The 25620-nt window shown below is 38.0% G+C and overlaps 1 protein-coding gene across 9 annotated transcripts in view; it reads right to left on the minus strand.

The window, feature by feature from the left end:
* CASK (calcium/calmodulin dependent serine protein kinase) overlaps nt 1-25620 on the minus strand; it is a 372729-nt gene that overhangs the window by 93613 nt on the left and 253496 nt on the right. For all 9 annotated transcript variants that reach the window (XM_047765523.1, XM_047765520.1, XM_047765525.1 and 6 more), the window contains exons 8-10: nt 24331-24453; nt 21176-21259; nt 8505-8604 (exon numbers count right to left, since the gene is read on the minus strand). In XM_047765523.1, coding sequence (XP_047621479.1) covers nt 8505-8604; nt 21176-21259; nt 24331-24453 — 307 coding nt within the window. The remainder of the gene's footprint in view (nt 1-8504; nt 8605-21175; nt 21260-24330; nt 24454-25620) is intronic.

Genomic DNA, 25620 nt, shown 5'->3' on the forward strand with positions numbered 1-25620 from the left:
CAGCAGAACCACATTTCATAGACAGGTACAACTGATATCTGCAGTTTAATACCAAGCCCATGTAAACGTCTCATAATTTTTCAATCCATTATAAAATAGAAATGCACACAAAGACATTTCTGGGCCTTTCCCATTGCTATTTGTTTTAAACACAGAGGCGACAGCCATAAAGCATATAACACAATACAGCAACACACACACAAGGCTCCTAAGCTGCTGCTAGTATCTGTTTTGTTGACCAATACTGTCATGTTTGAAAGAACTATTCACTTTTCTCAAAAGTTGAAAAGAATAATTTTTCTATAAAACTTCTGAATGAACTTGTAAGTATCTTGAAAAAATAAATAAGATACAAATTTACCTCAGAGGGCAATTTATTTAATGGCAGGACTGTAGGTATCCTACTCACTTGTGTGCTTTGTACAAAAAGACACAATAAAATACATGCTATATTTTTCTGAGTAAATTCTGAAGAACTGAAAATATTGTTATGAGAAATACATAACCACAGAGAACAGTTTATTTTTACAGTGCTGTTTCCTTAAAGTCATAATGAAAATCAATACTTATATTTACGTAACAGTTTATAATTTCCCAAGTGCTTTTTATACTGATCTTATGTGATTCCAAAATAACCCTGTCTTATAGACAAATGTCTTTTTTTTTTTTTTGTCTTTTTGCTATTTCTTGGGCCGCTCCCGCAGCATGTGGAGGTTCCCAGGCTAGGGGTCTAATCGGAGCTGTAGCCACCAGCCTACACCAGAGCCACAGCAACACGGTATCCAAGCCACGTCTGCACCCTACACCACAGCTCACGGCCTCGCCGGATCGTTAACCCACTGAGCAAGGGCAGGGACCGAACCCGCAACCTCATGGTTCCCAGTCGGATTCGTTAACCACTGCGCCACGACGGGAACTCTGACAAATGTTTTTATATTTGAAAAGTTGGAGGTTCATTGGGGTGAAATGACCCTGGGGCCACAGCAGTGAGCGGAAGAGTGAGTCCTAGAACCCAGCTGTCTAACACCTAGTCCTTCTGCTACAGACTGACTCCTCCTGAAACCATGTTTTACCCTCAGCAAAACACCTGAATAATCTGCATTTGGTAATTAGATGATATCCAATTTTTATTCTCTTTTTAATCTCAATTTTGTTTACCACATAAGGTTTATTTTCCTAGGTTTTGGTCCAAACTTTCACAATGATAAATTTGTTAGAAAGTAATTAAGCCCTGCTTTCAGAATAATATTTTACGGTAATTTCTGCGTAATTCACTTAGTAATCAAATTTATATCTAAAAATTAAGTTGATAATCATACATTTCAATTTTGAACATTTCTACTTCTGCCAAGAATCTCACTGATAAAAAGTTTCTCAAGCTTTTTGCTACTGTTGTGAAACAATAGTCAAAAAAGCGTAAATACATCAACTGTTTCAAAGATGTTTTCTGAGTCTATTTCTTTAAAGAAGAATATGCTTTTAAGGTCAATTAAACTTTTTTCCCCTCTTTTTAGGGCTGCACTTGTGGCATATGGAAGTTCCCAGGCTAAGGGGAAAACTGGAGCTGCAGCTGCCGGCCTATGCCACAGCCATGGCAATGTGGGATCCTTAACCCACTGAGTGAGGCCAGGGATCGAACCTGCAACCTCATGGATATTAGTTGGGTTCTTAACTCACTGAGCCACAATGGGGAACTCCTAACGTTAATTAAACTTTGAGTCTAGAACAATTTCATTACAAGAGTGGAAAAGTCATAAAAAAGCTGACTGAGTGAAAATTACTTGAAAGGACAGAGAAATAAATAGTAGAATATTTAAACTAAAAAGTTCTCAGTGTCAGAGTAGGTTGAGTCTGTCTTAAAACTATTTTCCCCTAACTTTACATGAAAAATTTCAAACATAAGGAAATTTGAAAGAATTGTACTCACCACTTAAACTCTATAATTAAATTTGCAATATTTGCTTTTTATCACCTATCTGTCCACACATCAATTCATCTTAGTTTTCATTCATCTCAAAATAAGCAGAGTAGTCAACATCAGTACACTTCACTCCAAAACACATCAGCATAAACTTTAATACTTCTCTGTCTTCCTTGGGTACAATTTACAAAGAGTGAAATACACAAATCTTAAGTGCACCATTCCATGAGTTTTGATAAATGTATATACACTGCATACAACTGATAAACTGCATACACCCACGTACGCAGTTATTTCAGTAGCAAAGATGTGTATGTGTATATTTAAAAAATTTTAAGTATAGCTGTAATAAAACTCAGTGTCACTGAGCAAATTCAGCATCTCAATCTAGTTTAATATCACTGAAGTTAACAATAACTTCCACTTCCTATTATAATAGCAATCCTATTTATATAATACGGAATCACTCAATCAAAGCCCCTCCTTGCAAGCACAATGGCATTTAAAAAAAATCTGCTTAATAATGAAGAATTAAGATAAAACTCATCAATTTAGGTGCACATCTTCATCGCTTCACAAAAGTTCCTTCTTGTCCCTTTGCAGTCAATCTCTTCTCCCTACCCTACACCCCCGGACAACAGTTTTTATTCCTGCACTGTACAAAGCAAATTCGAATTCTCAGTCAGATTATACACAATAGAGAATCCGGTAATGAAAATTGTATTTTGCACTTAAGCTTCTGTGCTATATCCACTTCAAGCTATGAAAACTTAGACATGGTGATAAATGCTTTAGATTCTTTATGTACAGATTATAGTAGAGATGCCTCAAAATTAGTTAAAAGGGGTAAACTCTGCAAATGTATTCTGTCAGAGTAGAGATACCATAATTCTAAAGGCCATTATGGGAGTTCCCATTGTGGCTCAGTGGTTAATGAATCCGACTAGGAACCATGAAGTTGTGGGTTTGATCCCTGGCCTTGCTCAGTGGGTTAAGGATCCGGCGTTGTGGTGAACTGTGGTGTAGGTCGCAGACACAGCTTGGATCCCACATTGCTGTGGCTGTGGTGTAGGCTGGCGGCTACAGCTCTGATTGGACCAGTGGCCTGGGAGCATCCATAAGCCGAGGGTAGCAGCCCTAGAAAAGGCAAAAAGACAAACAAATAAATAAATAAATAAAGGCCATTATGCTTGTTAAAACAATCTGTATTTCCAAAAAGCAACATCATTGGGCACAAATTTGTCAAAGTATTTTAAATAGCATTCTGCTGGTTTTAAGTGCCCATTCACAAAAGGCTTTACAACTAAGGAAAAGAACTACTTGACACCTCTAAGATGCTATCATTCCCAAGTGACATAATAGGCCTCCTGATTTAAAAAAAAAAAAGAGAGGGGTACTAAATCTAGAGAAACAAAAGCAGCTGCAAATGGGAAGTGTCTTACATTTCAATGGTCATTACCTTGTACATAGTGGGCAGCCTCTGAGATGGCCTCCAAGACCCTACCTCATGGTGTTCACACCCTTATATAATCAATCCTTACCTTGAAGTGTAGGCTGGACTGACTTACTCACTTGTAACAAATTGAATAGGGCAGAAGTTATATGAAGTCACTTTTGAGATTAGGTTATAAATACTGTGGCGTCTCTCTTGGTTGCTTTCTCTTCCTTTTGCCCTCTCTCTTTTTTCTTTTTTGGCCACACCCGGGGAATGTGGAAGTTCCCGGGTCAGGGATCAAACCTGTGCCACAGCAGCGAACCAAGCCTCTGCAGGGATGACATGAGATCCTTCATCTGCTGCGCCACAAGAGAACTCTTGCCCTCTCTCTTTGATCATCTGTGCTGGGGGAAAGAAGCTTCTAGGCTGTGAGCAGCCCTATGGAGAAGCTCAAGAGTCTGTGAGGAACTGAAGCCTATCAACAACCATGTGAGTGAGCTTGGAAGAGGAGTCCCTCTGAAGTTGGGACCTCAGATGAGATAACAACTCTGGATGATACCTTGAGAAATCTTGAGCCTCAGCTAAGCCTTGCCCAGATTCCTGACCAATAGGAACTACGAGGTGATAAATGCTATTTTGAGGTTATTCGTTAGAGAGCAACAGATAACCAATATACTGTGAGATTTTTATATTAAACTGGTTACAATTTGAGCTGCAAGTAACTAATGTAAGAAAGCGTGAAAATGAATTTAATTATTAGCACCCAGATTTTCTATTTGTTTTGTCTCCTATATACTCTCCCCCTAGTAAGCACAATGCTGAGGTAAAGGTTTATTCTATTGTTTTCACTGAAATTATTACTGACATAATTGTAGATTTTTATGTTACAAGAAATAATACATACACTTTGCTCAGTTGCCCCACTGGTAGCATTTTACTAAACTATAGCATACAATCACAACCAGAATGCTGACATTGATACCATCCACTCATCTCACTTAGATTGCTTTAGCTTTACTTGTACTCATTTGTGTGTATTTTTTTTAACTTACTTTTTACTTTACTATTCTCACTCATTATATCCCTCTGTAAATAAAATCTATATATTACATTTTTCTTTACAAATGTTCTTTCTGATGGTAGAAGTTAAGAGACATGAATCCAGGAGTTTATTTCTTAGCTCCATATCAATAAACTGAAAAGAGTCAGTAAAAGAAAATACTGCTTATATATTATGTAACTGTTCAAAGAATTCACTTACCCTGAAAGTTTTCTTGAAAGCAAAATATAAAATAAATTGTTACCCTTCCCCCAAATTAATGTATTTGTGCTTGAAATTCAGATGTGAAATAATATTAAGTGCACTTAAAATTTTAACACTGCCCCTTTTTCCTCTTATGAAAGAAGTAAGAAGTTAATATTATTTGTATTATGATGCCTCAGGAAATCACTATATCCAAGTTTTTATCGTATGGTCAGGCAGTGTTAAAATTCATAAATTAACATCTAGACAGAAACAGCCAAGGAAAACCATGCAAAGCCAAACACTTTTGCATTAAAGATAAACCTTAGAGGAAAACAAAGGGATACCTACTTTCTGCTGCTAGAAGTCCTAGGAGGAAGGCAGCATATGGACAAACAACAAACAGTATGATTTTAGAGCAAGCAGGTTATCAAGCCACAGTTGGGCCCAGTAGATGAGCCACAAGAAGCATGGTCTCTTAGCTGAGCCCAAAGTGAGCCCCTGTGTTCCATGAGTATAATCCCTGGGGTCTGATTCTGAGGTCTTTGTTGGAAATACAAGAACAGAATATTTCCACTTTGAATTGTTAAGTAACACAGCAACAATACACTGTTTATCTTAAGATTAAACCTAACAAATTCGAGAGAATGTATAATGGGCTGATTTTAGTAGTCAAAATAGGAAAAAATCACATATAAAAATTATTTTAAAATGTAAACAGCATACCTAAACATGTCGGACTCTCCTTTAGATACAAATTGATTCACTTTGAATTATTATTTTTTCATTGTTAATGAAAGGTTCTGTTAAATTATTTTTTAAAAATTGAAATTATGATTTTGAATAGAATTTGGGGGGGGGCAAAATAGGATTGCCAGCTTTTAATTTTGTTAAGCAACATCATTAAGAAAAAAATTTAACTACCTACTATTATTATTTCATAGTAAGAATAGAAAAGGCCTTATCTAGAGATGAAAAATAGTCCATCTCGAGAAAGGAGAGCTGGTGATTTTACACATTTCTCTCTCCCTCTCTAACCCCTCCCCTGGCCCCTCACCCTTGCCCTACAAGCATGTGATTTATGATCTTTTTGTCATTGGCTTTCTGAAAGAACTTTCAAGTAAAGATGCAAAGTGCTTTGTGTTTTGTATTGTAAAACAAACTCATGCAAATATAAACAGAAACACAGCGGAAAGGATAATGCTGAGAACTTAAATGATACAGAATTAAAGTATTAGAATTAAAGAGAGAATTTATGCTTAAAATTAATGGAAATATAAAAATAAAAATGAATTGAAAAGGAAAATATAGATGTGTTAATTTATGAAAGTGTAAAACTCTTAAATGAGTCCAGATAAAATATAATAGGTATTTTGCAACTAACCATATAACCATTACCATTAGTTGCAGAAAAGGAAATTTGCAAAGACAGACATTTGATAAATAATGCTGACAATAATAGATAATGCCTTCCTTTAAATGGCTTAGTATTAAAAGTTAATTTTAGGAACATATGAATAATTCCTGATAGCCAAAAATTTCCTTTGTCTTTGACATCTGACTATAATTCTACATCTTATTTGTAGCAGCTAGACGGTTCCATTTAAAAATATTTTAGAGGTGTTCCCATCATGGCTCAGTGGTTAACGAACCCGAGTAGTATCCATGAGGTTGTGGGTTCAATCCCTGGCCTCGCTCAGTGGGTTAAGGATCTGGCATTGCCATTAGCTGTGGCGTAGGTCACAGACTTGGCTTGGATCTCGCACTGCTATGGCTGTGGCGTAGGCTGGTGGCTACAGCTCCAACTGGACCCCTAGCCTGGCAACCTCCATATGCCGTGGGTACAGCCCTGAAAAGAAAAAAAAAAAGTTTTAGAGACATCCAGCACATCAAATGAAGATATAGACTGCTTGCAAGATCATTAAAATCCAGAAATTTAAAAATAAATAAATAGGGTGTGACCACAAGAAAGGGAAGCAAGAAGGAATGCAAAATTGCGAACAACTAACTTGCAGGCTTGCAGGCTACCTGCAAAACAGTGTAAGAAATTCCTTTTTTGTTTAAAAAGCAAGTAGTACAATCAGAAACTATTTCAACCATATTGTTCAGAGATTGTACTGAAAAAAAAAACAGAAAAATTGTGTAACAAAATGTATTTAATAGAAAATGAGCATGTCTATAACTATAGACAATTCCTTTCCTGAAAAGAAAAATCCGGGTCTTCATAGAAAGGAATAATTAAGAGCTTATTCAACTCTTGCTAAGCAGAGGTAAATATTAAGGGGCAACCTTAAAAATTAGGTCTATGAAGCTACTGCAAGGATCATCCTGCTCCCTAGGCCCATTTCTAAAGATGAAAACAGTATTAGAGATCCTGACCTAAAATATATTCCAAATATGTGACTATTATCATGTAGTCATAGTACAACTTAAAACTGTAACTAGCTCCACTCTCCATAGATAGGGTTAACTGCAATCTGAGCATGAGGAGGGAATTAAGCGGTTCGAACTAACAACAATGAAATGCTACAAAATGGAAGGAACAAAATGGACTGGAAGAAAAAAGACAGGCTTGAAACAATAGGGAGCGTTGGGGGAACATATCCATAACACAACTACAGCCTTGCCTCTCATGTCGGATGGACTTGATAACTACCAAGTCAGCACAAGAGGAAAACAGCAATCCCTTTTCCTCAGAGTCTCTTCTCTAAGATTCCCATTTATGAATGTTTTTGGAAATCACCTTCACTCAAAAGAGGAAGATTCACATCCTAATTGGTAAAGGTCAAAAGGGGGAACTCTAGAGCTTCTGGAATGGGAAGCTTGATTCTGTTATTATGCACAAGGTATAAGCAGGTACCAATCGGTGTGTGTGTGGATATGTGTAGGTGAGCATGTATGTGCACATATGTGTATAACAGAGGAAGGATGAAGCAAAAATACTGACAAATGTTCATGGTTCCAACATGAAAGAAGCATTAGCACCTCCATTCTTCCTACATTGCTACCTGCCATGTGTTAGGAGGGGCCCCAGGCCTTGACTCCAGGGGTAATACATGAATATTGAATGAGTTAATCTAAGAGTACAAAAGTCAAATCACCAGCACAAAGTCAACCACACGGTAAATACTGAGTAATTCTAATAAAAGAAAGAAAAGCTGAGGGCAAAGGACATGTGATGTAGGAGTTAAGAAAATAAATACATAAATAAAAATAAAAAACTATAACACACACAGGCATCTACTTACACATATAAATGGTTCCTATGTATTTTTAATAACTAACCCTTGAGAATACCTCACTGGTAAGACAGAAACCTGAGCATTTTGTGAAATAATTTTGTGAACACTGGTGGGTTTTTTTAGGAGTATCTATACACACTTCATCAAAATAGGTAATCCTTCTTCTATGTTCTTCTCCCTCGAATGCTTGTATAAATGTACTATACACTGTATAAAAAGAGAAGTACCTGTAAACTGTTTCAAGGGATAATTCACACGACAGCTTTACACTGAAAGATTCAGTTAAAAGCAGTGCTGTCCAAAAGTCTGACCTGCTATCGTTGATATGGGGAAAATCTTACACCAGAAGTTTTTGTTGAAGTAGAAGGTAATCAGAAAGATTCAAAAAGACTGACTACAAATGTTGGATTGGAGAGGGGAAAGGGGAAGAAGTATTTCTGAGGTTTAAAAAAAAAGTGAAACGTAGTAGTAGGGGAAAGCAACTTTGGCATTAAAATGAAAAGGAATTAGACACATGTGGATGGAATTTGGCTGCTGACAAACTTCCTTAGAATCTCTTGGAGGATCTGACCAGATACACAGAAAAAGTTTATTCATAACGGAAGAGAAAGGATGAAGACACCAAATGATTTGCAATGGTGAACGAATGAATGATTCAATTACCTGAGGAGGTAGGGTCTTCGGAGAAATCTGGCAACTCTTCAGGGGGATCCCCATAGAATGAGTTGAATTTGTGACTTGACACAGCTGCTAGCACTGCACCCTACAGCAAAGAGATGAAAAAAATATATTATTAAGACAAATACATAAATATGAAAAAGTTAATTACCAGGTGGTTATTTAAGAATTATTCAGAAAGTTAAATGAGATAATAGCTAGAAGAGAGTAGTTTTAAATAATTTTGGGTTCCTTTAGATAAATCACATATGCACATACCAGAATAACACTGCTGGGGATTGCAAAAGTATGCAAAAACTTTTACATCTTGAACTTAGACATATATTAGACAATGAAAATATTATATATATATATGATGTTATTTTTGAAAAAAAAGTTACTACAGATATAAAAGATTGACCATATACCAAAACATTAATAGTATTAATTATCTCTGGATAGTAGGAATATGAGTCATTTTTTCTTTTTTTAAACCTTTTTTCCTTTCTTTTGGTTATCAATAATGACGATGTGTTACTCCTGTACAGTAATTCTCAGTCAGGCCACACAGCAGAATCAACTACGTGTTGACTCTTTATTTTTGCTTCTTAGGGCCACACCCGCAGCACATGGAGGTTCCCAGGCAAGGGGTCTGATCAGAGCTGCAGCTGCCGGCCTACACCACAGCCACAGCAACACGAGATCAGAGCCATGTCTACGACCTACACACCACAGCTTACGGCAACGCCAGATCCTTAACCCACTGAGTAAGGCCAGGGATCGAACCCACGTTCTCATGGATACTAGTCAGGTTTGTTACCACTGAGTCATGATAGGAACTGACTCTTAAAATATATGCATAGAAGAGTTCCCCGTCGTTGCACAGTGGTTAGCAAATCGACTAGGAACCATGAAGTTGTGGGTTTGATCCCTGGCCTCGCTCAGTGGGTTAAGGATCCGGCGTGGCCGTGAGCTGTGGTGTAGGTCGCAGACGCGGCTCATATCACGTGTTGCTGTGGCTATGGTGTAGGCCGGCAGCTACAGCTCCGATTTGACCCCTAGCCTGGGAACCTCCATATGCCACAGGAGCAGCCCTAGAAAAGGCAAAAAGACAAAATGTCTGTGTGTATACATACACACAGAGTCCCTTGATTCCCAGTTGAGAATCACTGTCACATTGGGTCCATGACATTCCTTAAGACCAGTGGGTAGAAAAAGTTGGGAATTATTGTTTCAGTAACAAGGAGAATGACAAAAGTTATTTTTGTAAAAGGGTTCAGTTATGAGAGTACTGGGTGTAGCTGAGCATATGCAGACGCGTTCCTTGGCTCTGCCACCTTCCATCTGCATGACCCTAATTGAGTCAACCATTTAACCTCTTAAGGTTTTCCCATTTGTAAAGTGAAGATGTTAAAACTGACATAACTCACCTTATGTGACTATCAAAAGTTGTGATATTTATGAAAATGCTTTGCAAAACCACAAATTTAAGTGCAAATTATTACTAACTCTACTAACATGTAGCTAGAACCTGAGCACAGCCCTTGCTGCTCTAGGTAGAACTGCTCACTAAATATCAAATCACCTAAGAAGTCTAAGTGTCTTAAGTCTAAATTTTAAATATTGAGCTCTTAGATTTTCCTAAAAAGAAAAATCAGTCTTCTGTGTGTGCAGGCCTTTATTAAATACTGTTAATAATAAAAATAATTAATTTTAATATTATTATTAATAGGAAGACATTTCTACAGGGTTCATTTTGGGGGCTGGTGGTCATGTTAGTATTTTTTTCTACAAACACAAATTGAAAAAGAGACAGATGACAGAAGGAGAAGAGCAAAAAACAGAGAAGTGATTTTGATGATACCATTCCAGGCAACTATTTACATTTCCCAAAGTCCAGGGTTAATGCATGAGAGGTTCTTATGTGGAATTTTATGGTCAGCTACCACAACAAAAGAAACAGTACTGAATAATGAGTTTTTCTTTCTACAGGAGAAGCTTATTTCACTTTACATATTATACTTGTTTCCTAAAAGCTGGGTGAGAATGGAATTTTTATAATATCAAATCACATACTCCTCACACATCAAAACTTTGGAGATGTTTTATTTTCAAATGAAATTCAGCTGAGTTTTTCTTTCTTTCCTTTCTCTTTCTTTCTTTCCCTTTCTTTCCTCCTTCCTTCCTTCCTTCCTTCCTTCCTTCCTTCCTTCCTTCCTTCCTTCCTTCCTTTCTTTCTTTCTTTCTTTCTTTCTTTCTTTTCTTTCTCTGTCTTTTGTCTTTTCAGGGCCACACCCATGGCATATGGAGGTTCCCAGGCTAGGGGTCTAATCGGAGCTGTAGCTGCTGGCCTACACCACAGCCACAGCAACGTAGGATCTGAGCCGAGTCTGTGACCTACACCACAGCTCATGGCAACGCCAGATCTTTAACCCACTGAGCGAGGCCAGGGATGGAACCCGAAACCTCATGGTTCCTAGTCAGATTCATTTCCCCTGCGCCACGATGGGAACTCCTCCAGCTGAGTTTCTTAATATGTTAGTTTTATGTTTTAAGGCTTGTTCTAGCTACCACTATAATCAAAGACCTAGAAATACTCATACTAGGAAGGCACTATTTAGAGGGAAATTCTTTTGAAACAATAGTAGCAAGTTCCTAATTTACTTGTCTTATGGCTAGCAGCTTTGTCTATTTAGCTTTTTAAATTCAATGACTGCATTTGTTTCATATATTCAATGCAAAGCTCTTATGTAAAACAGCAAAATGGTTATAAAACAGTTCATGGATTTATAGAATTTTGTTAGAGTTTGAGAGGCAACCTTCGAGATGATTCATTCAAAGAGGCTCATTTTGCAGATGAGGAAACTGAGGACCAGGGAGGCTTAGCAACCTATTAAGATTGCTGCCAACTAAGAGACAGAAATCAAGAATAGACAGAATTGAGGTATTCTGACTACTCTCTCCAGCTCAAGGATTTCTACAACACTGGGGCTCAAAAACCTTTTCCTGTAAAGGGCCAGACAGCGAATATTTTAGGCTTGCAGGGCATATGGTCTCTGCTGCAATTATTCAACTCTGCCATTCAGCCTGAGAGCAGCCACAGATAATTTGTACATGAACTTACATCACTGAGTCTCAACAAAATATATATACAAGAGAAATATAGATGTACTAATTTATGAAATTAATCAATAATTAAGAGTGAAGTTCTTCTGTGAGCGCTTTGGTCCCCAGACTGTAGTCAGCCAACCCCTCTGCTGCACTGTTGCTATGGAAGAGCCTGTGGGTATAACAACAACATAAAACCAGATCTTGATTCAAAGTAGTGCTTCAAACTTCCCAGTTTATTAAACTCTTGATAAAGAAGTTTTCTATCTACTTTAGTTTTAGAAGATATATTTTAGTAAGTTTTGAGAGGGAGACAGCAATTATGAGTTAAGATGACTATTTACAATATGTTGTGATTATTAATATTAAAGATGAAATTTTCTATGAACAAATTAACCTAGAAAGGAGAAGGTAGATTCTAAATTCAAAGAAAACGAGAACTGCAAGTAATTAAGCTCTATCATAATTGTAGTTAATATGTCAAACATCAAAACGGAATGTTCCCCGCTAGATGACTCTGTGTCACATATAAGGAAGTGAAAAAAACAAAAAGAAAACTGGTTAGCTCAGACTTCTGCTAAGTGAACTACTGTATGCACTTAAGGAGGCAACAAAATTATTAACTAAGGAACAGGAGCGTTGACACAGATGAATTACTGCCTTGAAGACAGAGCCAAAAGCCAATACCCCTCGCTAAGCTCAGAAACAAGCACCATGATGCTTGACAGGCAGAAGGGCAGAGGGGGTACATTTTATTTTTTATTTTTTTCTTTTAATTTTACTGAAATACAGTTGATTTATAATGCTATATTAGCTTGAGGTGTACAGCAAAGAGAATCAGCCATACATATATAAATAGGGAGGTACACTTAAAAAAATCTAAATACAAAACACCCAAGTATGAGCTGTAGAATAAGTGGCTTTGTACCCAAGTGGCAAGGTAACACATAATCATTTTGTGATATATTGAGGTGACAAAATGTATCACAGGGACATATAAACACAAATGTGACATAAAAATTTGAGAGCGAATTATCTTACTAGGATTCAGAACACTGAACTAAAACCCTAAAAAGGGTGGAGAATTTGGAGAGGTTGAGGCTGAACAGAGATAACCAAAAGGCTAGAAAACATTTAAGGATTTAGGTTGACTCCATGTAAGAATTGGGTCCTAGATGATAATGAGGTAAAATCACGGACTGAATCAGAACTTCACATCTCTCTCCACATAGTCACAACCAAAGTTATCAGATTAATTAGCATAGACTATATGTATTTGATACATATGAACACAAGTCTAAAACCTAGAATTTCATAATTAAGTCAGGACATATGACTAAAGAAGACTAATAATGAGACTTATAAGTAAGTGCAGGAGATATGGCTACATTTAGGAGCAGTTGCATGGAACAGACATCTTAGGAATCCTTTTGTGTCTGTATTTTATAAAGATGGTCTTTTAATGTATACAATAACTTTCAAAAGCTAGACTGCTTAACTTTGGAAGTAATAAACTCTATTTTTCAGGAGTTCCCGTCGTGGCGCAGTGGTTAACGAATCCGACTGGGAACCATGAGGTTGCGGGTTCGGTCCCTGCCCTTGCTCAGTGGGTTGACGATCCGGCGTTGCCGTGAGCTGTGGTGTAGGTTGCAGATGCGGCTCGGATCCTGCGTTGCTGTGGCTCTGGCGTAGGCCGGTGGCTACAGCTCCGATTAGACCCCTAGCCTGGGAACCTCCATATGCCGTGGGAGCGGCCCAAGAAATAGCAACAACAACAACAACAACAACGACAAAAAAAAAAAAAACTCTATTTTTCAGAATCAGCAGTTAATACAATTGCTCTGTAAAATATAAGATCAAAACCATGTCAATTATTATTTATACAACTGTCTGCACCATAACAACAGTTTTCAGTTTTTAGAATCAAAGGTGCCTTTTGGATACCAGATTTACTGTTCTGAGGAGGTGGAGCCCCCAAACATTGTGCTAACTTCTGCCTCTGAGCAAACCCTCAGCACAGGGGAAGACCGTATGTAAATGCTGGCTTTCATTAGGGTAAAAAGGTCCTTGACAAATTCTTAAGTTAGCTCTTGTTGAATTGATAGAAGACTGAGAAAAGGCAGCTAGGTAGAGCTTCCTGGTTGACCTCTCAAAAGGTGCTGCTTAGATGCAGCATTATTACTCCTGGATGTGCCAAGACTCCAGAGAGCAGTGCTGTACAAGAGAGCTTTCTCTGATGACATTGTTCTATACTTGTACTGTCCAATATAGTAGCCACCAGCCGTAAATGGTATTGAGCACTTGAAATGTGGCTAGTGCAACTGAGAAAACAAATTTTAAATTTTGGAGTTCCTATTGTGACTCAAGGGGAAACGAACTTGACTAGTATCCATGAGGATTCGGGTTCGATCCCTGGCCCCACTCAGCGGGTTAAGGATTTGGTGTTGCCAGGAGCTACAGTGTGCGTCAAAGACATGGCTCAGATTTGGTGTGGCTGTGGCTGTGGTGTAGGCCGGCAGCTCCAGCTCTGATTCGACCCCTAGCCTGGGAACTTCCATATGCCACACCTGCTGCCCTAAAAAACGCAAAAAAAAAGTATTTAGTATTAAAATTAAAACGTAAGTAGCCACATCTGCCTAGTGGCTATTGCATTGGACAGCGCAGCTCTATAAAGTACTGGAAAACAGCATTTCTTTTTAAAAATTTATTTTACTTTTTTTTTTTACAGCCACACCTGTAGTGTATGGAAGTACCTGAGCTAGGAGTCAAACTGGAGCTGCAGCTGAGGCCTACAATGCAGCCAAAGCAACACCAGATCAGAGCTGCTTCTGTGACCTATGCCATAGCTTGGAGCAATGCCAGATCCTTAACCCACTGAGCGAGTCCAAGGATTGAACCTGCATCCTCACAGAGATAGTGCTGGGTCCTTAACCCACTAAGCCACAGTGGGAACTCTGAAAACAGAATTTCTAAACAATTTTTTTCTAATTCTGCAAAGTGCCGGAACCCAAGAGACCAACTGACAATATCAGAGAAGTATGCAGCCTATATTTTTGCAATTTGCAAAATCAATAAAAGGAAAATTATAGGAAGTTATTGGAAATCTCCCTCACTTCTTGTATATATGAGTAAATGGTTTGATCCTCCAAATTGAATCACATGGATTCAACTCACCATTTCCTGAACTGATGGCAATAAACTTGCCCAAACACAGAATATTGCTTCTATTTATACAGAATTTCTTTGACACGCTTCACTATAGGGAAATTCGCTTTTACAGAGGTAGAAATAACCCATGAAGCAAAGGGGATGATTTCTGGAACAGATTCCCTCCTGAGGCTCTTCTCTAGACAGACAAGCGCAGACACCCACAGCTACCCCTCTAGCCCCTCCCCTGCCTCGTGCCCCTTGCCCAGGAACACCTTCACGTAGATGGCACCCAGGGTTAGAGTACAGGAGTGCCTCCTTAAGAGATACATACCCATAGAGCACAGATTGTTCCAGACAGCCTAGATCACACAATCTGTTCCATGCATCCTGCTACTCAGTCTGAGAAAATACGATCCTCACGTCTAGTCCCAGACTCAGGCTTATGTAGTTTATATAAGAAGTCTTGCTTCTGCAGGACTTTTAAAAACTGAAGTGTCAAAATTCTAGAGCTCAATATGAAATAAAAAGAGGGGGCAAATCCAACATATGAAATGTCTGATAACCAAAATGGGGAAAAGAAATTTCCCATCATCATTCATAGATAGAAAATAAAATAAAGGAAAATACAAAGAAGTGTGTGATAATTCAAATTACATGCAGGGCTCTATAAATTTTAAAAATCTGCGGTTTGAAAGACAGTCTGAAAATGATGTTGATGCCTGACAATTGTCCAAAATTTTTCCCATTGGGATTTGTTGTCTCCTGCAGCCTGCTAAAGAGGCTAAATGTCAAAATGAATGTATGAATATGCAAAGGAACAGTTTCTGATTGTTGAGTACTGATACTATTATAACCAATAATAAGTAACAGTCTTGAAATTTCAGCAGAGTAAAATGAATAAAGTTTCATAGTCTGGCATAAAACAGTTTCAAAAAACGTTCAGAATGAGAAAAAAAGGATTAACTGCAAAAATAATAAGCTCTTACCACTATTAAAATTTATTCAAACAGGTATAAAGCTTCTTTCTGGAAGGTAAGTTATTTATAGAGATCAAAAATCTTAAATACATGTATACACTCTGATGCCAACAATTCCAGTAGCAAAGAACTTGCCCTAAGAATATAATCAGAGGTGTATAAAGATTTATTAATGAAAGCAGAGCCAATGCAATAGTATTTACGGTCATGGAAAACTGGAAGCAATGTCTATGTCCAACAGCTGGTTAATTAAATTATGACTTGTACGTATAATGGCGTTTTGTAGAACCATTACAACTTTGTGCTTTAGAGTAATGACTCCCGAAGGCAAACTTAGCAGAATCACTCATGGGGCTTTTTCAATAAACCTGCATGCCTGAGGCTGAGGGAAAGATGGGTGGTCTCTTGGGTGAGCTGAGTGGTGCAATGAGCCATTGTTACTATGTGAATGTGTCATGTCCCTCAACACATGTGCCAAAGTGAAAGTCAGTATTTAGAAAGAATATTTTGTCATATGGTATAAAAAAAAAGCTGGTTCTGTGAAATTCACACAACATAAAAGTAACCGTTCTAAAGTTTGTAATTCAGTGCTATTTAGTACCCTCACAATGTTGTGCAGCTACCACTTCTGTCTAGTTTCCAAACATCTTCATCACTGCCCCACCCCCGCCCCTGCCCAAGTCCCCTTAAGCAGTCAAAACCCAGTGCCTGGCAATCACCAGTTTGCTTTCTGTCTCTGTAGATGTACACCCATAAATATCTATCCTAGATACTGCAAATAAATGGAATCATCCAGTATGTGGCCTTTTATATCTTTTACTGCAGGTCAATATACAATTATTCCAGCACCATTTGTTAAAAAGACTATTCCTTCTCCACTGAATTGCTTTGGCACTTTTATTAGAAATCAACTGACTGTAAATATAAGGGATCATTTCTGAACTCTTAATTCTGTTCCACTGGTCTACATGTCTAACTCTATACCATACTAGTACTCAGAATCCTGACAACTGTAGCTTTAGAGTAAGTGCTGAAATTGGAAAATACGAGCCTTCCAACTTTGTTCTTTTTTTTTTGTCACAAGTCAAAACAAAGAGAATTTTTTATTGAAGTATAGTTGAATTATAATGTTAGTTTCAGTTATTTTTAAATAATATTTTATAATGTGTTAGTTTTAGTTATATTTTTATAGATTATACTCCATTTAAGTTATAAAATATTGACTATATTCTCTGTACAATATACATGCAACTCAATGTTGAGAGCAGCATTACTTTCAAATTCGTTCTTTTTTAACAGATTGTTTTGGTTATTCTAGATCCTCTTCACTTCCATATAAATTTTAGGATCACTGTGCCAATTTATGGTAAAATTTTGGTAAGGATGCTGCTGAATCTATAGATCAACTTGGGAAGAATTGCTGTCTTAACAACACTGAGTCTTCCAATCCACAAACATTAACTATCTCTCCATTTATTTAGATCTTTTAAAATTTCTCTTAAGCAATGTTAGTTTACAAGTTGTAAAATTCTCTTGTTAAATTTATTCTTAAGTATTTCATTTTTTTCCATGGTATTGTGAATGGAACTCTTTCTTAATTTCATTTTAATATTATTCATTGCTTATCTATAGAAACACAATTCAATTCTGTATACTGATTTTATATCCTGTGACGTTGCTAAACTTATCATTTCTAATAGATTTTTTACAGATTCCTTAGGATTTTCTATATACAGGATCATAAGTGATCAGTAAATAAAGACAATTTTACTTTCTTTCCAATCTGGATGGCTTTTATTTTATTTTATTTTTTTGCCCAAGTGTACTAGAGCCTGGTAATTTGTATTTTTAGTAAGTTCCCAGGTGACATTGGGGATCACACTTGGAGACCGACTGCTCTAAAGAATGTATATCATGGGATGGATATGGTACTAGAGGAAAGGAATGGAAGGGAAGTGAATATGACAATATAGCACAAGTATAAGATCCTCCTATTCTAAATACTATGAATGAAAATGATGATCAATATGGTGAGAAAAGTCAAAGCATAATTATTTTGGAAAAAAATACATAAATAGAGATTACCCAGTGCTATTTTTGATGTCCTATACATTTTTTTGAAAGCCTTTAAACACCTCAAAAATGTTAATGATGCCAATGACTGGAAAAAAGCTAAAATGGAATGGAAAGTCCATTTAGGAGTTAGAGTGGTTTATAAATAGAGACCAAATCAAAGGTATTAAATAGTAAAATCATCATAAAACAATAACAATAACAATGTTAACAGAAAATATCTATGGTGTACTTATGACCATCAGGTACTGTTCTCTAACTGCTATAATATATTAATTCATTAAATCCTTACAATCTTATGAGTTAGCTATTATCATTATCTGCATTTTATAGACAAGGAAATTGAGGCACAGGGAATTTAAATAACCCATTCAAGGTTATACAGCTAGGAGGCGTCAGAGTCAAGATTTACCCATGGCAATGCAGCTCCAGAGGCCACTCTTTCCCATAACGCTGTACTCCTTCTCTTTCTTCCTGACACTGACAATAAAAATTTCCTACCTGACTATGTGAAAAAAGCAATTTTCTATTGCTTTCTGTGAACTTTCATTTTAATCAGTTCAAAGGGAATCACAGTAATTAGACTGTTCCCACCATTTGAGGAACTTAAAAACAGTGTCTGGGTAGAACAAAGGGTGCCTAGCTGTTCATTTGTGAAAACAAGTTGTGTGGTGGGCTCTGTAAGCCAAGGAAGTTGCTATCTCTGTTCTAGAAGTTTGCAGAAGTGGCAGAACGAGAAGAATTAGTTTCTTGAGGAAGGGAAGTATAACGAGCTTTAACCAGCGTGGCTGAATCACTCACAGGAATGCAGCTTCACCAGAAGCTGGAAAAAAACTCAATGATAACTCTGCTGATGTTCCTAAATCTAGGTTGTTTGGCGGGTCTTGAAATTTTAAATAGGCCTGCAAAGGGATGTGGTAAATTCACATGACCCCTCTCTGTTGTGACTGCTTGCTCCTGTCCAAATGAATCTTAGTCACCACTCTGGCTATTTTAGGTCAACTCTGATTTTGTGGCACTGGGAGAAAGACAGCATGTGTTTCTTGTGATGGGGCAAGTCTTAGCCTGACAGTAGAAGGTCTGTACTTGGGCAATGAAAGGTTCAACTCCACAGACAGGAAAATATCACATAGGAAAAAACAAAATTAGAGTCAAAAAGACTTTAGGGGAGAATTGAGAACAAAGTACTATCAATAGTTCCTTTGGGGAAGAAAGTAACTGCAAAAATGGGCGACTGAATTTAACTTTGGATAAAGATTTTTTCTTTTGTAGGCTACACTGGTTCAGGTGTGCAGCAAAGCAAAAAATAAGTCTTGGGAAACTTTTTTGGGAACCATCTCAATAATGGCATGTCATTAATAATTATTTTTTTGCCGAGGATATTTAAAGTAAATAGAGAAGAGCCAGCATGAACCCCTGGCTGCAAAAACAATGAGGGGAAAGCCTTAACTGGGAATAATCATCACTAACAATGACAAGTGAGAATGTCCTCTGCGCTGTAGTTGTACTCTCCAATAGAACTTTTTGCAATGATGGAAATGTCCTCTATTTGCACTGTCCAATATGGCAGCAACTAGTCACATGTGGTTACTGAACACTGGAAATGTGGTAATGTGATTGAGGAATTGACCTTTTAATTTAATGTAATTTTATTTTATTTTTTGCTTTTTAGGGCCGCACCCATGGCATATGGAGGTTCCCAGACTAGGGGTCTAATCGGAGCTGTAGCTGCCAGTCTACACCACAGCAATGCCAGATCTGAGCCGAGTCTGCAACCTACACCACAGCTCACGGCAATGCCAGATCCTTAACCCACTGAGCAAGGCCAGGGATCGAACATGCAACCTTATGGTTCCTAGTTGGATTCATTTCTGCTGCGCCACAAGAGGAACCCCCTAATTTTATTTAATTTTAATTAATTTAGATTTAGATAGTTACATGTGGCTAGTGGCTAATACGTTGGCCAGTTCAGCTCTATAGGATAATATTGTGGCCTACAGAAGTTTCCCCAAAATTGATATAAATGTTCTAATATAGAGTGGAAAATAACTATTCATATATTTCAGGGCTCCAATAATAATTATATTATTGCAACTTATGACGTATCTGAAAATACTTTTGAAGAGAGGTTTTATAGTTGGAAGGAGGCTAATCAACCTCCTTACCTAATCAACCACTTAGGGGACAGAGCTAACTTTTCTTTTTTGGCCGCACCCAGGGTATGTTGAAATTCTCAGATCAGGGATCAAACCCATGCCACAGCAGCGACAATGCCGGATCCTTGACCTGCTGAGCCACAAGGGAACTTCCAGAGCTAACTTTCTTATAGTAATCAAAGTACGTCAAACATAAGTTAATTTTAAGATCATAATATAATAGTCGCTACTGCTGGGGGCAGGAGGGAAATGCTGTCCCATTAGATTTTTACCCAGTGCTGAAAAAATTCCATTATTTTGCGTCTTTTTCAAAAAACTTTTAAAGTCACCATATGGGGTAATTACTTTTTTTTCCTTAAATTTTGGGGGGTGGAGGATAGGGAGCATGGTAAAAGGAAGAAAGTCACCTTAGAAAGAATAAAGAAAAAGTGAGAAAGGTGATTTGAAAATATTTTCTTTTTTGTTGTTGTTGTTGCTATTTCTTGGGCCGCTCCCGCGGCATATGGAGGTTCCCAGGCTAGGGGTCGAATCGGAGCTGTAGCCACCGGCCTACACCAGAGCCACAGCAACGCGGGATCCGAGCCACGTCTGCAACCTACACCACAGCTCACGGCAACGCAGGATCATTAACCCACTGAGCAAGGGCAGGGACCGAACCCGCAACCTCATGGTTCCTAGTCGGATTCGTTAACCACTGCGCCACGACGGGAACTCCTGAAAATATTTTCTAGTAGAACACTGTAATGGGGATTTTTACTGCTTTTGCAATGGTTGTTCAATCCTAGTTCCAATTCTAATCTGGTGTTGTTTCCATTAAACTAAACTTACATTTTTGTCAAAATATTTAATTTGAGAAAACATGACCTAGATTCAAATTCAACAATAATGGATAATAAGAGCAAATCACAATTTTAAGTGAACACTGAACACTGGAACATATTTCTGTGATGAATTTTAAAGATAACACAAATCTAAAATATGATTAATCTTTCACTTATTATAACTTATTGTTTGATTTGTGCTTATATATTACCTTAAATTATTTACAAAACCAAAATCTTATTGAAATAATGGTAACTTTAGGGAGTGAGAATTTAGCTGCAAAAAGAACAGCCAAGCCAACATCAGGATAATATTCATGGACACTGAAACAGAATAAAAGCATTATCATCGACTGCATCTGTCTGGCTTTTTGCTGATTTCTTTAAATTACCTTCAGTTTCCTTCTTGCATTGAATTTCCTCAGTTGCTCTACTGTTTCTGGAAGATGAATCTTGTAGGCATAACGATCCCGCTCCTACAAAAGAAGAAAGATAATGAACACATATAATGGTTTAAAAACGTGAAGAAGCTTCATCTAAAATAAAAAGTAAAGCCCAATGAAGGTCAAACTGATAGTAAAATAGTATTTCATTTTCAACAATAACAAAGGGCTAAAATAATGGGCTGTGCGATTTTCAGATTACGGCTAAAATAATTAATCATAATTATTATGAAGATATGAAGTTACCTTTGCCACAATCTTGTCAGCAAAAAATGAAATCCTTTAGGGGTTTCATTCCCTTTGTCAGATCTTTTGTAATCTTTTCAGGTAGTAGAAGTGAGATCAAGCCTCTGAGGCTGTGTGTGTGTGTGTCTGTGTCTGTGTGTGTGTGTAAGAGGAGAGAGGGAGAGGGGGAGAGGGGGAGGACTTGGGGAAAGTGGCCTGAAAGACGCATGTCATGTCTGGATTCTAGAGCAAGAAACAGGTACTGGAGCTGATTTTTCAAGTACTCTTTAATCCACAGAATAAACTTCTTTTTCCAAGGTCTGACTTTTTTTTTTTTTAGTTAGAGTTCTTGATAACAAGGAAACTGATGACTCAAAGGTGGAAGCTACTAACAGAAGATTGAAAAAAAGAAAAGAAGGCTGGCTGACTGTGGAGGGATCTCAGGACTCATGGTGTGATCCTGTGGTGATATCACTGGGATGATTTTTTGCCTCTTAAAATACCCCCAACCTGGGCGTGAGAGCAGCTCACAACCAGAAAACTCCAAAGATGAGGAGCAAAGAAAAAATGACCCGCAAGAAAAGCCTCCTCTCTTTAACCAAAGGACTGAGAAGACTCTGGCTATGCACACGGAACCCTGTGGAATTCACCCACCCCATCCCAGGGGATCACCATGAATGATGCCAAGTTCCTCCCCCTTAGAACCCTTCCCACCAAACCAGCCCTGCCCAAAGCAAACAAGAGCAAGGGGGTGGCACCCCACCCCTAGAGAGCAGGGGTAGGATTACAAAGAGGAGGTAGAGGGGGAAGAAGGTGCTTTGGCACAGTGTAAAGCCAATCACAACCAGCAGAGCAAGAGCTTTGAGATTAAACTATGGTTATGAAGTGCCACCCAGGTTGCACATGAGCCTCTGGGCAACATACAAGTGGGACAGACCAGATGAGTACTGCAAAGGCATTGAAAATGAAATTGGCATTTGAATTACAGCCCAGAAAAGTGGACTAGGACATGAGTTCCGAATCTAATTGGGCTAAATGCCTACTAAAACAGGAGATTTAAATAAGAATCACAGTCTCCTAACATAATAATACTAAAAATGTCCAGCACGCTACCCAAAATACCTCTTCATACTAAGAACCAGGAAAATCTCAATTAAATTAAATTAAAATTTTAAAAGTTTACGGTAAATCACTTCCATGCTCCATGTTTAACCTTTCTATGGGCTTTGTAATTCCAAATACCTCCCAATCACTCATCACAATTTTCCTTCCTGAATTGCTCTCATTCTAGGTAATTCTTTCCCACTCGCATTTGCTCATCTATAGAAACACAATTCAATTCTGTATACTGATTTTATATCCTGTGACGTTGCTAAACTTATCATTTCTAATAGATTTTTTACAGATTATTATTATTTTGCACTTCTTGGGAGGTAGCATGGCACAGGAGACTGAACATTTATTTGTTTATTCCTTCATTAAACCATTACCTAATATTTATGAGCACCTGTTACATGCAGACACTTTCAAAGGTTCTCTACAGACGTGAACCAACAGCCAGAAATTCCCACTAATATGCAGCTTATATTTTACGAGAGTAGGCAGACAAACAAATAAGTAAAGTATGTCTAATGGTGGCAAATGGTATGGAGAAAAGTAAGGCAGGGAAGAGGGATAGGGAATGCTGGTGGCAGGGGACATGGCTTCTCTCAAATTTTAAATTGGGTGTCTAGGGAAGATCTTACTAAGAAGCTGATATCTAAACAAAGATCTGAAGATGGTGAGGGAAGAAGCCATGAAGTTATCTTGGGGAAGAGGCCTAGCTTAAAGGTATACATTCAGGAATCACAAGTGTGCAGATAGCATTAAGCCATTAAAACTAGATGGGGTCTGCAAAGGTCTGAGCATAGCCAGAGAGAAAGAGGAGGAGCAAGGCCAGGGGCTGTGGCACTCCACTGTCAAGAGGTAGGTGGGGGAGGTGAGGAAGAATCAGCAAGATCTGAGAAGGAGCAGCCAGAGAGGTGGAAGGGAAACCAGGAGAGCAAGGCATCCTGAAGCCGAGGCAGGACACTGCTTTGGGAAGATGGATGTCAAATGCTGTTGATGTGCCAAGATGGAGAAATCTGAGATGGGACCACTGGACTCAGCAATGGGAAGGTCATCAGTGACTCCACAAGAGCTGTTTTAGGAGTTGGGAGGATTGCAATCCTGACTAGGGAGGGTCCAAGGGAAAGATGGGAGAGAAACTGGAGGAAGCGAGTAGAGATAACTCTTTCTAGGAGTTTTGCTGTCAAGGGGAGCAGAGAATAGGGGCGGAAGCTGAAGGAGGTTGTAGGGTCAGGAGAAGGTAGAGGTAGGGGAGTGTGTGTGGGTGTGTGTGTATAATAAAAATAAACTACAGTTTGTTAGTTCCAAAAGAGATAGGAAGTTGATGATGTAGGGAAGGGGAAAAATGTGGGAGCAGGGACAATGAGTAAGTGACTTGGATAGGATCTTGAGTACAAAGGAAAGGGGTGTGGTAGGCTGAATCAAAATCCTGGTGCCAGCACTGACAACTTTTGTCACTTGTGGCAAGATGCTTAACCTCTCTGAGGCTTACTTTATTCTCATCTATAAAGTGAGAATTTCCTGGAACTGTTAAACAGTGTAATGTCTTCATCAAATAGTCCTGTCTCATTGAAGTCTCATGTAATCATTTTCTTTAATACTCATCAGCAGGATGGGATATAAAAAAAAACTTTAAAAAAATCTGTCCTTTTCCTAGGATAATAAATCTATATCTAGTATCTACTGAAATGAAAATGATGCTGTAAAGTATACAGTCACATTCAAAAGAAAGATAATTACTTTTTTGTCTTTTTATTTTTTGTCTCATGTACCTTAAGCCATGGGTGATTCAGCGCTTCATAAACAGTGATCCTTTCAGCGGGATCCAGCATCAGCATGCGACGTACTAGGTCTTTGGCACTTTCAGAGATATGGCTCCACTGCCTTGGATTCATCTGAAGAGAAAGGAAGGAAAATTACACATTTCTATCCAGTGAGAAGTTACCATTCACTGTTATATTTAATATTCCTATGCTGTTTCAACATGAATAGAATTGTCAGAGCAAAGTAGAGGAATCTGATTCTTAAAGGCTTGCTTTTTAAGAGGACAGATGCAATTCTTTTGCTGTGATTGTTGTTGTTCGTTATATGAGAATTTGTATCAGTAAATATTCTTTATACATGTCGTTGTTGTTATCTAAGTAATAATATTTTTAATAATTGAAGAATAGAATCTAGCCTCTAAAGAGACTAAGAACATTTTGACCCTGAAAGAACTAAAATAAAATTGAAAATACCAGATTCTTAATCTGTTAAGTTACCATGGAACTACAATAATATTTTTCGTCCTTTTTTTTTGTTTTGTTCTTTTAGGGCCGAACCTGCGGCATATGGAGGTTCCCAGGCAAGGGGTTGAATCGGAGCTGTAGCCGCCAGCCTATACCACAGCCACAGCAACCTGGGATCCAAGCTGCATCTGTGACCTATACCACAGCTCACGACAATGCTGGATCCTTAACTCACTGAGCAGAGGCCAGGGATCAAACCTGTGTCCTCATGGATACTAGTCAGATTCGTTTCCGCTGAGCCACCATGGGAACTCCTCCAATAAATTTTTTTACAGTGGCTTTTTTTTCTGTGCTCTCTACACGTGGAAGTTGCCAGGCCAGGGACTGAACTCATGCCACAGCAGCAACCTGAGCTGCTGCAGGAATAATGCCAGATCCTTAACCTGTTGCACCACACAACTCGTGTTGTGGTTTTGAAACAGGAGGGAAGGGAGCAAGGCACAACCTTAAAACAATGACATAGCCATTGAGGCTATGACATAAACTGTTTAGAACCAACTAATATTTTATTTTTAAAATTGGAATTAGCAGTGATTGTGAAACCAAACAAAGTAGCTTTTTATTAATGGGATACTTTGGTCTCTGTATGTCATTTTCAGTATTTAGGAGACAATATACCATTAGTATAGGCCCTACACAAAACCCAAATCACTTGTTTATTGTTCTTCGTGAAGTTACTTTTGCTCCCCTTTTAGAGATGAAACAACTAAGCAACAAGATAAATTGACTAAAGTCAAACCGAATAATTATGAGTTTTTCAAAAGACACAGGACC

This window comes from Phacochoerus africanus, chromosome X (assembly GCF_016906955.1).
Source record: "Phacochoerus africanus isolate WHEZ1 chromosome X, ROS_Pafr_v1, whole genome shotgun sequence".
Lineage (NCBI taxonomy): Eukaryota > Metazoa > Chordata > Mammalia > Artiodactyla > Suidae > Phacochoerus > Phacochoerus africanus.